At 46.3% G+C, this 13,417-nt stretch overlaps 1 protein-coding gene across 1 annotated transcript in view; it reads left to right on the forward strand.

Moving 5' to 3' along the window:
- The first annotated feature begins 2,539 nt into the window (after window positions 1-2,539).
- Window positions 2,540-13,417, forward strand: part of LOC119405308 (pre-mRNA-splicing factor 38A) — a 35,654-nt gene continuing 24,776 nt past the window's right edge. Inside the window, exons 1-3 of the mRNA XM_037672135.1 lie at window positions 2,540-2,699; window positions 2,767-2,926; window positions 4,891-5,012. Coding sequence (XP_037528063.1) covers window positions 2,570-2,699; window positions 2,767-2,926; window positions 4,891-5,012 — 412 coding nt within the window. The 5' untranslated portion in view covers window positions 2,540-2,569. The remainder of the gene's footprint in view (window positions 2,700-2,766; window positions 2,927-4,890; window positions 5,013-13,417) is intronic.

A 13,417-nucleotide genomic window follows, 5' to 3' on the forward strand; every position in this document is an offset into this window, starting at 1 on the left:
ACTTCGTGTAACACTACAATTTCTTGCTATCGCATTTATTGCTTCGCCCTTGCGGTGAAAATGTGACTTTTTTATGCTTTGCTGTTGCGCTGTGCACTAACATACGAGAACAAGACGAGAGACACGATAACGGATGATGCGCTCGGCTTGCGGTAAGTACCAATTCGTAGAAAATTAGGCCATTAAAGTTGATTGACATCACTGATTAATTGTTTTATTTCCTATTTTTTGTCTCCTTAATGTCCACAAGCCTGCAGTGTAATTTTAAATAATTTGCTGTGCTCTGAGAAACAGTTCTGTTGACTTTGCCAGCGCGTAAACAGCTGGGGTGTGGTTTGTGCACTGCTTTTAGTTTCAACTTTTTTTTTTCATAATGCACTCTTAATAAAGCTTCCTCGTCACAGTGCTTTGTGTGCTTTTGATCAGAAATAGCATAGCCCGGAAATTTTTAAAGCGCATGCTAAAGCAACACAGTGTGCATATAGACCTGGGGGGCTATCGCTGGCTGCTTCGCATGAACTCGATTCCCGCAATGCCTGGTATCTCCCGAATTTTTTTGCTGTGACCATTTCTCACCCACTAAACAGTATTGTAAGGGTACGCTCGGCGCAATAAAACATAAGAAACATTTTTTAATGCGCCTAACAACATTGCCTGATACCAAGTTTATCACCAGAGTATTAATTTATTTCTTCATTTGTGCAACAATACAAGATTGTCATGGTGCTTGTGACAAAAGGTGACGTTGAAAAAAACGTCACCTGACTAGGCCTCTAGCACCATACACGCATTCACCGCACACGCTTCAATGCTGCACGATGACAAATGACCATGCCACGTGCCGTAGGTCTGCCCATTCAACAGTTATTATACTTTAATAAATCTTCGCTTTCTCTATCGTGCGTGACACACTTACTCGAAGTGCATGAACAATCTGTTCAACAGATCGAGATATAAAGAGCCGAGAAAATAGAAAGGTACGTAATAGGTATTTTTTTTAGTATCGCTGAACAAAGCGAACCAGAAAGGTGAAGTACCCTGTCGCATGAGAGCTTTTCCAGCAATGGTTTTGTAGGTTACTGCAGGAACGGGTGTTCTTCAAAGGCGAATCCTTTGCGGCCAACTATGCACGCCACGCATAACGTCGCTCTTTGAGGTCCCCCCCCCCCCCACAGATTGCAAAAATAAACGAGATTCCCAGATTACCTTCGGTTGCTGCTGAGCTACTCTCTGGCATTTGCATGACGAGTTTAGAAAAGCGACGCAGTACTTCCAGGGACCGCCGTATACTGCTAAATGCCCGGCTAGGCTGTGCCTTCAACGCGCACGCACCCAAGGCGCTTGGAAGGTATATGGCGGTGAGAGGTCACGTGATGCGAGTTAGCCAATCGCCTCGGTGGCGGCGATTGGCTAACTCGCATCACGTGCAACTCGCAAACAGATGCGATACTCTGAATTTTTTCTGGGACATCTAAACGCGCGGTGCAATTTAGTGCCCTCAAATGTAAGTTCAACGAAATATCAAAGGCTGCTCCGCGCACGAATGTCTATTGAGCAGGCTATCGGTGACTGTGATGGACGCTAAATGATGGTAGGGGCGTACCGCCTGAAAAAAAAAAAAAAATCTATGAATGAGCGGCGGCCACGTGTGAGTGAATCTTTTATCTCGGTCCTTCATCATGGCGTCACCCTCGCCCCTTCTGTGTTTCTTCATTAGTGCAAAAAGAAAAGAAAAAAGATGGTTATGTTGCATCAAATGCTGCTTACGGTCTCGTGTGGCATTTGCTCCGGGGCTGCCACTTTTCATTGAAGAGCTTTTTTTGTTGTTGTTGTTGAAACGATATGCTTCGATCGATCGCAGTCACCGATAGCCTGTTCAATCGACCTCCGTGCGCGAAGCAGCCTTTGATAATTCTCTTAACTTACATTTGAGGGCACTAAAAGCGCCGCACGTTAGCCGGCAGTCACGCGGTATTTTGTTTAAATTCGCGCGCTTTAAAGAAAGAAAAGCTGAAAAAAAAACTAATCAGGGGAGTTATCTCAGCACAGATTGAAAAATTCGATGTTTCTGAGCAAGCGCTACAACTGTTCTGTTGAATATTTTTCGCTAGAGTTACTATTTAAAAAGTTCATTAACCAATCTATGCGAATTATCGAGGTTGGCGGATTCGAAAAAATATCCTGAACAATAGTGCGCCAATTCGAGACGCGTAACGCCTATGTTTTTTTTTTTTTTAGCTGAAACACCCTGCGTAGTACTTTTCTAATTGCAATGTGGTAAAATAATGCCTACACACTAAAATGCAAGTCCCAGTACACCTGCGCCGAAGGCGCCGATCGTGCGTAATACCTGCCGCATGCTTGCGGCAATGTATCAAATGCACGAATCTGAAATGTGATGCTCCCGAGGGCTGCAGGAACCGAAAGCAATTGGCTACACCACAAGAAGTAGTGCCATTAGTATTGTAGGAAACTCTATGGTGCCATTGACACCATCCACATCGCTAGCGAGTGGCGCGCGCAAGTGGCATAGCGGACAATCGCCGCAACACAACGCACGCCAAACAAAATGGCGAACCGCACGGTGAAAGACGCGCATTCGGTGCGCGGCACAAACCCGCAGTATTTAGTTGAGAAGATCATCAGATCACGCATCTACGATTCCCGATACTGGAAAGAAGAATGCTTCGCGCTTACAGGTAAGCTTGTTGACCGTTGCTCACCCCAGCGCGTTGCACTGCAACTCGTGTTCCCGGCGTTTTGCAGCCGAGTTGCTGGTCGACAAGGCGATGGAGTTGCGCTACATCGGCGGTGTTTACGGCGGCAACGTCAAGCCGGCACCGTTCCTCTGCCTACTGCTCAAAATGCTGCAGATTCAACCGGAGAAGGACATCGTTGTCGAGTTCATCCGTCAGGATGAGTTCAAGTAAGGCCGATCCGGCGTACACAGAGTCCACTGTTTCTACTAAAGCCCCTCCATGCGTTTTCCGTAAAAGCGGCAGTAGACGCGATGGAGGGGCTTTAGTTTCTACGGGATGGCATTCGTAGTATCATTGCCACGAAAGCGATTTTCTATTTGTATTCTACATCTCCGTAGTTGTGAAAACGTGTCCCAGTCCAGGGTAATCGTTTACCGGTACTACGGCGATCGTTTGTGCACCAGACATCCCTGAGATCGAATTATTGCTGGTAGTTTTGACTTACGAACCTTGCGATTACCGTACTGACTATGATTCGAGCTTTGCCAGTGCCGTAGCTGCACTTGTGCAAGCCCAGCAGGTAACAGTAGCACCAGGCGGCACAACATATTTACACACCATTCTGAGCCAGCAGGTTGTTGTTATTAAGCGTACGAGCCATACAACGGTCAACACTAGGAGTCACGTTAATTACAGCGATATTTGGGAGCTCTGGGTGTTCTGGCTTTCTAAATGCACTATTTGCGTTCATGCATAGTTACTTCTTTAAGGAGTTGAACTCCGTGCACTATTCTAATCTAATAACACAGTGTGTGTGCATGTGGTTGACAGTTCTGATCTTTAACAGATCTTTTATAATTGTTTTTCAAAATGTTAGAGACGGCATTCATCCGATTCATCTGCAATGTGTATTGGATACTGCGCAGGAATTTCCTTTGACGAGTGTTCTGCATGTTCCACCACTTCTCTAAATGTGTTCATCACCTGTGAGTGCAGATAGATACTTGGTCTTGTTGGTTATGAGAGGTCAACACACTAGTCTAGAAGGCTGGAACGGCACGCTCCAGCATGCTCCAGCGCTGTGTATGCCGATAACAAGTTGTTTGAGATAGCCTACGCTCGAGCATTCATCCTAAGCAGCCATGCATGCTAAAATATGGGCTCTTTCAAACCAGGTGTAATCTGCAAATGTCACCAGTACCCTCTGGAGCACGCCGTTCCAGTGTTCTTAACAAGTGTTGTCGACCTAACAACGCAAGAAACAACCGCATGTACAGCACTGTGTGCGTCATCTCTACGTCCTGTCGTTTCTTGCACAGTTCCTTGAAATTCGGTGTGAGGCCTGTTCTGCATTACTATTAGGCAAATACAAGAAATCTAGTGAAGTCAGTTTGTGTAGGGCCTCCACTGCCCCGAAACCAACCCTGCTGTCCAATTGCCGTGATCTACATTCTTGCCATGCGAACAGTGAAATAAAGAGCGACAGTTTTCCAAATTGGTCGGGTAGGAGTAATTAACGAGTTCAAGTTAACCGGATGGTTTATGTTTTTCAGTGGGCACGAATGTGTGCTTTGCAGTTGCATAATTTTATTTCATCAACGCCAAACTCATTCTGCCTGACAGTTTGATGTTGAAGCAACCCGAAAGAAGGTTCTGAAGTTGTTAAGAAACCAAGCCCCTGAGTAAAGTTCATTTGTAAAAACTTATACAGATTTGCGAAAGTGCCATGGAATGATGAGTGTCGTGGTCCGACTAAAAGTAAAAGTGGTTTCACTTATGTAAGAGGAGCGCTGTAATGCACTCTGAAGGAACAAAATACCCATCGTAGCCAGTTTTGAGTTCTTTTCATTCGTTGAGATGCCCAGACCAGAAGAAAGCTCCATGCAGTCCATTATTTCTCAGTGACGTTTCTCTGTGGCTTGCGAAAAACTGAAGTTATGTTTTCATTCCTTTCTCTAACAATTAGCATTTTCACATCAAATTAATATAAACAAATTTTAAAAAATGATTTGCAATTATAAGCTAAATCAGTTTTCATCATATCAGCAGCTAGGTCAATGTCTGTATTTGCACACCAGATCTTGCTTTATGATGAATGTTAGCAACTAGCTCAAATTTTGTTCTTTCAACTCAGTGTTGCTCTTTTACGTTCATTGTGTGCCCTTGTCATTTTGCGTAAATTTTTGCACAGATATGTGCGTGCCCTGGGTGCCAACTACATGCGTCTTGTGGGCAGCTCGCTCGACTGCTACAAGTACCTGGAGCCCCTGTACAACGATTATCGCAAGCTCCGGCGTCAGAATCGGGATGGGGGTGAGTGAATTGCTTTCTGCGCGTGTCACACAACACATGTAATGTCATTCGCATTGATGACATTCATAGTGAAGGTCGTGGTGGTCTTGTGTTCCTTGTCTACGTGGGTATACAAGATGGCATTCCCAATTGATGTCGATGTTTGTCATCACTTCAGTGTGCTGCTTCTTATTATTCTCCGCTGACAAAACTGCGGGAGTTTGCTTCCATGGCTGGCAGATAAATATAGCGTGCGAAATTCCGACCTTGCTACCTGGGCACCAATCCATAAAAACAGCATGGCGAATTGGAAAAAGAAGAAAGAACAGACGAGTATTTGTGACATGGCTGACAGGAGGTGTTGGCGTCCAGTTGGAGTTGGGAAAAAATGATAAAGCTGTGCAAATTGCTTCAACTATCGTCTGTACATCAGAAAGTTGTAAAAAAGTTAACAACAGCCATAAATGACAAAAGTTAACACTGATTACATTTTGCTTCAAGTTATCAGCTTCGTAATTTTTAGCCGAGCCCCTGTCATCAAAATTACACGCTGCACACGTGTAAGTTCGGGAAACGCACGCAATAGGCAAATGTCATTAGCTGTGAATGTCGCTGTGCCCTTGTAGCAGCAACAAAAAAGGCATTAACACCTGATCCCATTCACTGTGAATGACATTTACAGTCAACTGCCGAATTTTCGGACGCCTGATTTTCCGGACATGCTCGAAAATTCAGATGCTTTCGTAGCACCGTCACCAGCCCCATAGACGTCAATGTATTAGAACGTCCGAAATTTCGGATGCTGAAACTCTTCCGCGTCTGATTTTTCGGACTTTCTGCCCAAATTGCAGGTGCGAAAGGCATTATTTGAAGCCCCCACCTCTGCCGCGTCTATTATCTCGTAGGTTCGAACCAGTGCTTCCGCGAGTCGATCTGTTTGCGACAGTAGCAGAGTCTGAAAGTCCGCTTTGCCGCAACGCAGAAATGTTATGGGGTGAAGCAGACCAGAAATTCAAAGGGGTCGCTATCACGGCGTCGTGCGGCGATATCTTTACATATAAGCAGGGGAAATGCATGGAGGCGTAATGGCGTCAGCTTGCAAACGTGCCAGTACGGCTTAATCGCTGACAACCCTTATGATAAGCATCTTCAGTTAACAGCTCGGCAGTGCATGTGGCCTAGCGCAGTTGCATGCATACTGCACGCACTTAATAGGTGAGAACCCAAACGCGCTGCACCGCCATTCATGCTGCCTCTTTGCGCAAGACCGCTAAGCGCGACGCACAGACGCCTTGCCCTCATGAACGAATGCAGCTCGCCATTTCTGTGCCCTTGTGTGGTCAGAAACAAAGTGCGCATCACGAACCCTTTCATGATAAATGCGTGCGTACGATACAGCAACGGTACAGTGATGGCGTCAGCTTAGTTGACGATGTGCTGCACACAACTAGAAACGATCAGCTTCACACGGCAGCAAATGCTGCATATCGGCGGTGATTCGGTCATGTGCGCACGCATCGTTTACGTGCGCACACGCATCGGGGAAAGCCGGACGAGTCGTCTGCTCTTCCGCCACAGTCCTTGTGTTCCACGTCATCGTTTCCAAGTGCTCCATGAGAGAGAGCCGTAATCTATCCCGCGCTTTGCTGGTATCAGCGGCGCTCATCACGAGATGCAAACTTGCAAGTGGCGGTTAGCACGTAGTTAAGTGGGGTTGTCCGCGGCGGGTACCGAATGTATTTGCGAGAGCCTGGGCGCACACCAAAATGCCTGATAATTGCACTGGGAGGCATTAAAGCTATTTCGGACGTGGCTGTGGCGATTTGACCGCTTGAGCGGGATAAATAAGCATGAATTAGTTTTTTTTTTTGGATGATTTCACGGTCCCTAGGGAGTCCTAAATATCGGACGTTGACTGTACATGTGCCCTGTGACAGTGGTGTAATGTTTATGGCAACAGGGCTCCCACGAGATGATTTTTCTGCCCAGGTGCGGTGAGTGAAAACCATTCAGGGCTGTCAATAACAAAGCGCACATCACTAATTAGTAAAGCTGCCATAGTGGTGGCTCAGCAGCTACAGCATTTATGGGCTCAGTACCCAGCCTTGGTTGCTGCTACAGTAGAACCCCGCTGATACGTTTTTGAAGGGACCGTAGGAAATAAACGTAAGAGACGGGAAATGTAAGAGCCGAAAAACAGGAAAAACGGCAAAATATTTAGTGGTACAGAATTTTATTTAAATTCTTACAAGCAGCACGAAAATTGGCGCGCTCAGCCGCGATCTAGTCGATGGATAGAAACGCGGAGCTTAGGACGGCCTCATCCACAGAAATGTAATCAACGTATGTGATTTTTTTAACACCAACAGCTGTAGGCATGAAAGAACTAAGCACACGCAATCACGACCGGCGCGGCGAGTCCGACCGCGAACCGCACGCACGACCACGCGAGCTCCAACCAGCTCGAACTCCTCCCGCTCTCCGGCAAATAACGATGATGATGAGTCTACGCCAACGCGATGGCAGAAGTGAATGCCTATCTCGAAGGCCTTGCTTTCGCAAGCAATTACGTCATACACGCCATGTTTGTGCAATACAAATCTCAAAGGCTATGCTTTTGTCAATAGTAAATGCCAATCTCGAAGGCCTTGCTTTCGCGAGCAGTTACGTCATAGACGCCATCTTTGCAATTTGAATCTCGAAGGCTATGCTTTTGTTTGCGTCAATTGAAAGATTCTGTTGCTTGCGCCTCTCATGCGGCTAATATTACGGTCAAACGAGGCCAAGCTGCGTGAAAATGCACCATGGCTGCTCTCTTTGGTAGTCACTCGGTCGGCTCCGAGCGCACTTCACGACGTATCATACGGGAACGGTCCGACAGTTACGACGTAACAGCGGGGTTCCCAATACATTGTATCCTATGGGAGCTATGCCGGGACCGGCGGAAAACGACGTAACAGCCGGGAAAACGCAGCAGTGAGGAACGTAACAGCGGGGTTCTACTGTATTTATTGCAGGCTGATTGCAAGAATTCTCGTGTAGGGAGTGTAAGGTGCACGTTAGAGAAGCTCAAGTTGTCGAAATCAACCTGAACTGTTTAATATGCTGTCTCTGTAGCATGCCATAGCCTTACCAAGAGACACAATATTCAAACAACAAGAAAGCATTGGGAGACTTCACTGTTCTTCCGTCAAAAGGTGAAAATAGTAATCTAGTAGAAGCAAATGAAAGGGGATCGAATGATAACTTCGTGCCAGTGGGCACTGCAACTCCATTTTCTGTCTTTCTATAAATCATATTCCCTCCTTAGTATGGTAGTCGCTGACAAAAAGTTTACATATCTTGGATTCCCTTGTTCTTCTTGTTTATATCTGAGGCATGCTAAGTGTTTAAGGTCTAATGGCGACATTGATGCGCTGTGAAATGTCCTGTTTTTATTCGTACTAAAGAGACCGAAGGGCTTCAAACATTTTTGTGGATTCGTTATTGCTGTCACATATCTGTTTCAACTCATTTCTAACTGCTGTCATCACCACTCTTTTTCACAACACTAAGGGCTGATGTGACTGTATCATTTCTTGATGGTGCCGTTGTCGTCCATCTTATTTTTAGGTTACTTTCTTGCTTACCAAACTACAGGTTTGAGTGAACATTCACCTATTTGTTGCATCAGAGGCCAACACAACCGAATTCTAATGTGGCTAAATTTGTTATGAGGCAGTGATGCATACTACTGAAGTAATCTTGGCGATTCCACGCGGCTGGTGATGACATAGCTTTATTATTAGCAGCCCTAGACAGTGCCTAAGTAGACAATGCATGCACATGGTGGTGGTTGTCGCAGTGTCTTATGTCCGGGACTGCCACCTCTTATATGTTTCAACAGAAGGCATGTACAGGTGCCCCAGAAAGTAAATGGAACGCACAAGCAGAGGTCAAACCACATTTTCATTTACTAGCAACAGCAGGGCATACATACTCACATCACATGTGCAAACTCACATCGTCGTGGTCATGTGATATGTTTTTCATATCGGCGGCTCTGGCGAAGGAGCCTTCCTTCCTATGGTTTAGGCGAGGGGCGGTTTCTGAGCTTGCGACAACTATTTGTCAGCGGCAAGTAGCTATTGCCAAAAGTGTTTGCTTGGCACATGCGTTATGCAGGTCAAGGCCCGATGTTTGTTTCTTTGGGAATGCAATGATTGCCGTGGCGGCTGTAGTTTGATTTCGAAGCGAATCCAATCTATTTGTACACTTTTCCACCTTTTATCTGTATTTGTTTGTGTGGAAGTCAAAACAAGAATCATTGCATCTTGACAGAGGCAGCTGCATTGAAACCTTATTAATTTGGCCCCCGTTAACTTAGAATTGCAGTTAATTCGGATGTGCTGTCTGGCTCCATTGAAGATGTGCATTGTTTTGTGATGGTTAATTCATTGGTTAATTCCTTGCATTGGTTAATTCAAACTCCTCATTGTGATCGGGTTGTGGTGGGAAAACAGCATCGGATGACACCATAACTGCGCTTCAGTTATTTCGGACTTGTGGCCTCTGAAATACTACAGGATGTGATACGTCAGAGCTCGTTTAAATCTTGTTTGCACCAAAACGCACATTGTTCTGGTTCACAACCAGTGTGAAAAGCATTATGGGCATCGTTATGGTCATCTGTCTAGCCGTCAGATCTGCCTCTTTTTTTTCTTTTTTTTTCGACCTACACTTTTGTGTTGCTGTCATCGGTTTGTTGTCCCAGGGTGGGCTGTTATTCCTTCTTCATTTTTCTCTTGCGCATAGTCTGTGTAGTGTATAGCCTTGTTGGTTATTGTTTGTCTGTTTTGAAAAGTGAGTGTTTCTTATTTCGTTTGTAGTACTTTTTCATTTTTTTACATTGTGTACGTGCTTGTCACCCGTGCACAGGTCGCGCTGTTATGACTTCTTCTGCCCCAGCTTTAAGGGTGAAGTGCCAAGCAGAGTATTTGCTAGTGACGGTGTTGAAAGCAGGAACGTGTGGAAAAGAAGTGATGGAGAAGTTGAACGACAGGAGAAGCATGCTGAGCATTTACGTGATGAACGAAGGCCAGGTGATCCAAGCATATGACGGTGACGTGTCTCGTGACGACCGAAGAAAGCTTAGAATGTCAGTGCACCCCAAACCAGAAGCGCTGCTGTGCTGCGTTTGCAGTATTGCGCAATGCGCAGTTGCTCTTGAGCAGTCCCATTGTCTTCACACAAGCAGCTGCCGTGGTGGCCTAGTGGTTACGGTGCTCGGCTGCTGACCCGAAAGACATGGTTTTGATCCCAATCACGGAGGTCACATTTCGATGGAGGTGAAATACCGGAGGCCCACATATTGTGCGATGACAATGCATGCCGAAGAACACCCAGGTGGCCGAAATTATCCAGAGACCTCCACTGCCATGTCTGCATACCGTATTTACTCGAATCCAGGCCGCCGTCGATTGCAGGCCAACCCCCGAAATTCGCAAGGCCAGAAAAAAGAAAAAACTTGCCTAGAATACAGGCCGAATTAAGGGCCGCGCTTAAAGGCCACGCTGTAGTGGCACCGCTTGGTTGGTGCCATCGCTTCTAAAGTAACAGTTGGTGCAGGCGTTCTGCAAGCACATGTTCAAGGCACGACTACACTGCACGATCGCTTCCAGAAAACTGACCAACTCCGCGCTGGCGCCTCTGCCAGCTCCGCGTCACGCGACAGGAGAAGAGAGGGTGTCAAAGTGCATGGCATTCGCCAGCGCCGTAAGCACATGACCCGATTCACCTTTGCTGGCGTGAAATCTCGCCGGCTCGATGACCCTCACTGCATGAATGTGGGACTGCGAGATTTTGGAACAATGGACAGAACAAAGCAGACGACGCGGTCGGCCTGAGTAGCCATTGGGACCGCCACTCTGCCGCTGAGCCTGAGCGGCCTCGTCACCATGTAGCTACTGTAGGATGTCGCGAAAATGAGCCTCGGATGCGCATGCAAAGCCGTCTGCATACAGTAGCCCGAGATCGGCACATGGTGAGCCGCTAGCGCGGCCGGGCCTTTAGGTAGGTGGCGGCTGCGGTCAAATCATGGTACTCGAATCTACCCTTACAAAATTGTATGTAGAGTCTATAGACTCTCTAAAAATGGGTTTAGAAAGTCTGTAGACTGGAATTCATTTTTGTAAGGGTAAGCCGACTTCCCCACTTTCGCACATCGTTTTTTTTTTTTAAACATCAGCTTAGATTAGAGTAAATACAATAAATTTGGGATGGTCAATTCCATTACCAACCAGCCCTTCACACAAGCAGAAAAGTTAATTGCTTGAAATAAATTAGCACAAATAAAATGACAAGGAACACAAGGAAGCAGACAAGGACTTGTGTTCCTTGTAGCATTTTTTTATTTCCACTAATTTATCTCAACTAGTAACACATGACCAGCTAACCCAAGAACCTATTCTTTTAGAAAAGTTAGCACTGGCCAAGAACGTTGACTCATTCAGTGTGTCAGAAGGCTGGTTCGACCGTTTTAGGTGTTCCTCAACCTGTGTGGTGAAAAAGGCACCTTGACGACTCTTGTGCAAGAGTGGCGGTCGGGACTTTCCACTTGGCTTTCTTTGTACGAACCGTGTGACATTTCAAAGACTGATGAGACAGTGCTTCTCTTCGAAGCTGTGCCTGATAAGACAGTCACGTTAAACGGGTGCATTGTGCATCGACGAGGAGCACGGTGAAGAGTGGGTGACCGTTTGCCTGGCTGCTACCATGATCAGCACAGAGTGGCTGCCATTGTTGGTTGTAAAGAACAGAGACCGACGGCATGGAGGCCTTCTTCTTCCCCCCTTTTAATCCCAACTCATCCTAATGATGATTGTAGCCACGCAGAGCGTGACCGTCATTGTCTTCTATTTTCAACATCTTCCCGCCCGCGACAAAGAAACGAAAAAGAAAGGATGGCACATAAGCGAACAGAAAAGGATGGCACAATACAACAAAACTCTGCCAACCCACAGCAATAAATGGGCGGTAGTTAGAATTCACGTCACTTGAACATGTTGCGCCATCTTTTAGTTCGCTAGCTGCCGATAGGTCGTTGCGCCATGCACTCAGCGTCCGGCACTCACCCCCCTTAGCGTTCGCAGATTAGTCCCGCACGCACTTTGGCGATCATTCAGTTCGGTGTAGTCAATCAAAGGCAGTTCGCAATCGTCCTTGTTCAGTCCGTAGTCGCGCAATCAAGTCAAAGCTATCTGGTTGTTATTGAGGACCTTTTCTCTTCCATCTATGTTTGAAGTGTTTGCAACGATCTCGAATTACAGCCGCTCTTCCTGCATGAAGTCGCTGCTTGCATGTGGTTAAGTCAGTCAGTGCCTCGCGCGTTCTTGGTATAAAGTGTCGGCTTTGGAGGTCTTTACGTGCTCTTGCTTTCTTTGCTTTCAGTTCTTCTTTGGCTCTCACCTGAGTGGACTTTCGTTTCCTTCTTTTCCTCAATTTCTTTCCTTTCGATGACATTATTTTGTCTTTCCAAACCGCAAGGTGCTTTCGTTTTGTCCTTGTGTCCTGTTCGCCTTGAGCATGATGGCAACGTCTCTTCAATCGCGTCCCACGGGAGTGCTCAATCTCCTTCAGGCTTGACGTCTTGATAGCCGAGGTCGTGATTTGTGCGGCTGATCGTGATCCACACATGTCATGTCCAACAGTATTTCCGTGCTTGTTCTCTCGGGAACTTCCATTTTTCTTTGGCTTGGTCATTTTGTCTTCGTGACACACGTTTGACGCTTGTGTCGCAGTCGTGTCGGATCTGTCAAGAGCGCCACTTAAAGCATTACTGGAAATGTCTTCAAGGCTCCCACAACCGACAGACGATACAGCATCAAGTCCTACGATGTTATTTTTGGTACAATCGTTGGAACTCTTTTCGGGCAACTTCTGCTCAGTCGGAGCTGGTGTCATTGCTTCATCATTGGAACCCGTCGCTATTACAGTTTCGTAGCTTAGGCCATTTTGCGTACCGGTACCAGGATTTCTTAAACTGACAGTCTCTTCTGCAGTGTCGTTGACGGTCATTGTCTCGCCCTGCGAGTAAGTCAAGCTAGGCTTATACCTCGTCAGTGAACTTCGTATTGGTTGTGCGAGCGCGCACAACGGTCTTTTCTCGAATTCCGCTAATCGAACTTCAAGGTCTGATATTACGCTTAAGATGTCGCAGTCAAACTTTTCACAATTTTCGACGTCGCTTTCCAGTTCGTCAAGACGTACAGTGTCATAAATCTGGTGGTCTACTTTCTTCAAGTCGTTTCTCATCAATTCGAGGTTTAAGCGTAAATCCTTCAGCTTGCCAATCTTGGGTGATCTAGACAAAAGTACTATGTCACTTTCTTTCATGACTTCTTCAATATCTGCTCGCAATGATCTCCGCATAACTTGAAGCTGCATCA

This window comes from Rhipicephalus sanguineus, chromosome 9 (genome assembly GCF_013339695.2).
Source record: "Rhipicephalus sanguineus isolate Rsan-2018 chromosome 9, BIME_Rsan_1.4, whole genome shotgun sequence".
NCBI classification, from domain to species: Eukaryota; Metazoa; Arthropoda; class Arachnida; order Ixodida; family Ixodidae; genus Rhipicephalus; species Rhipicephalus sanguineus.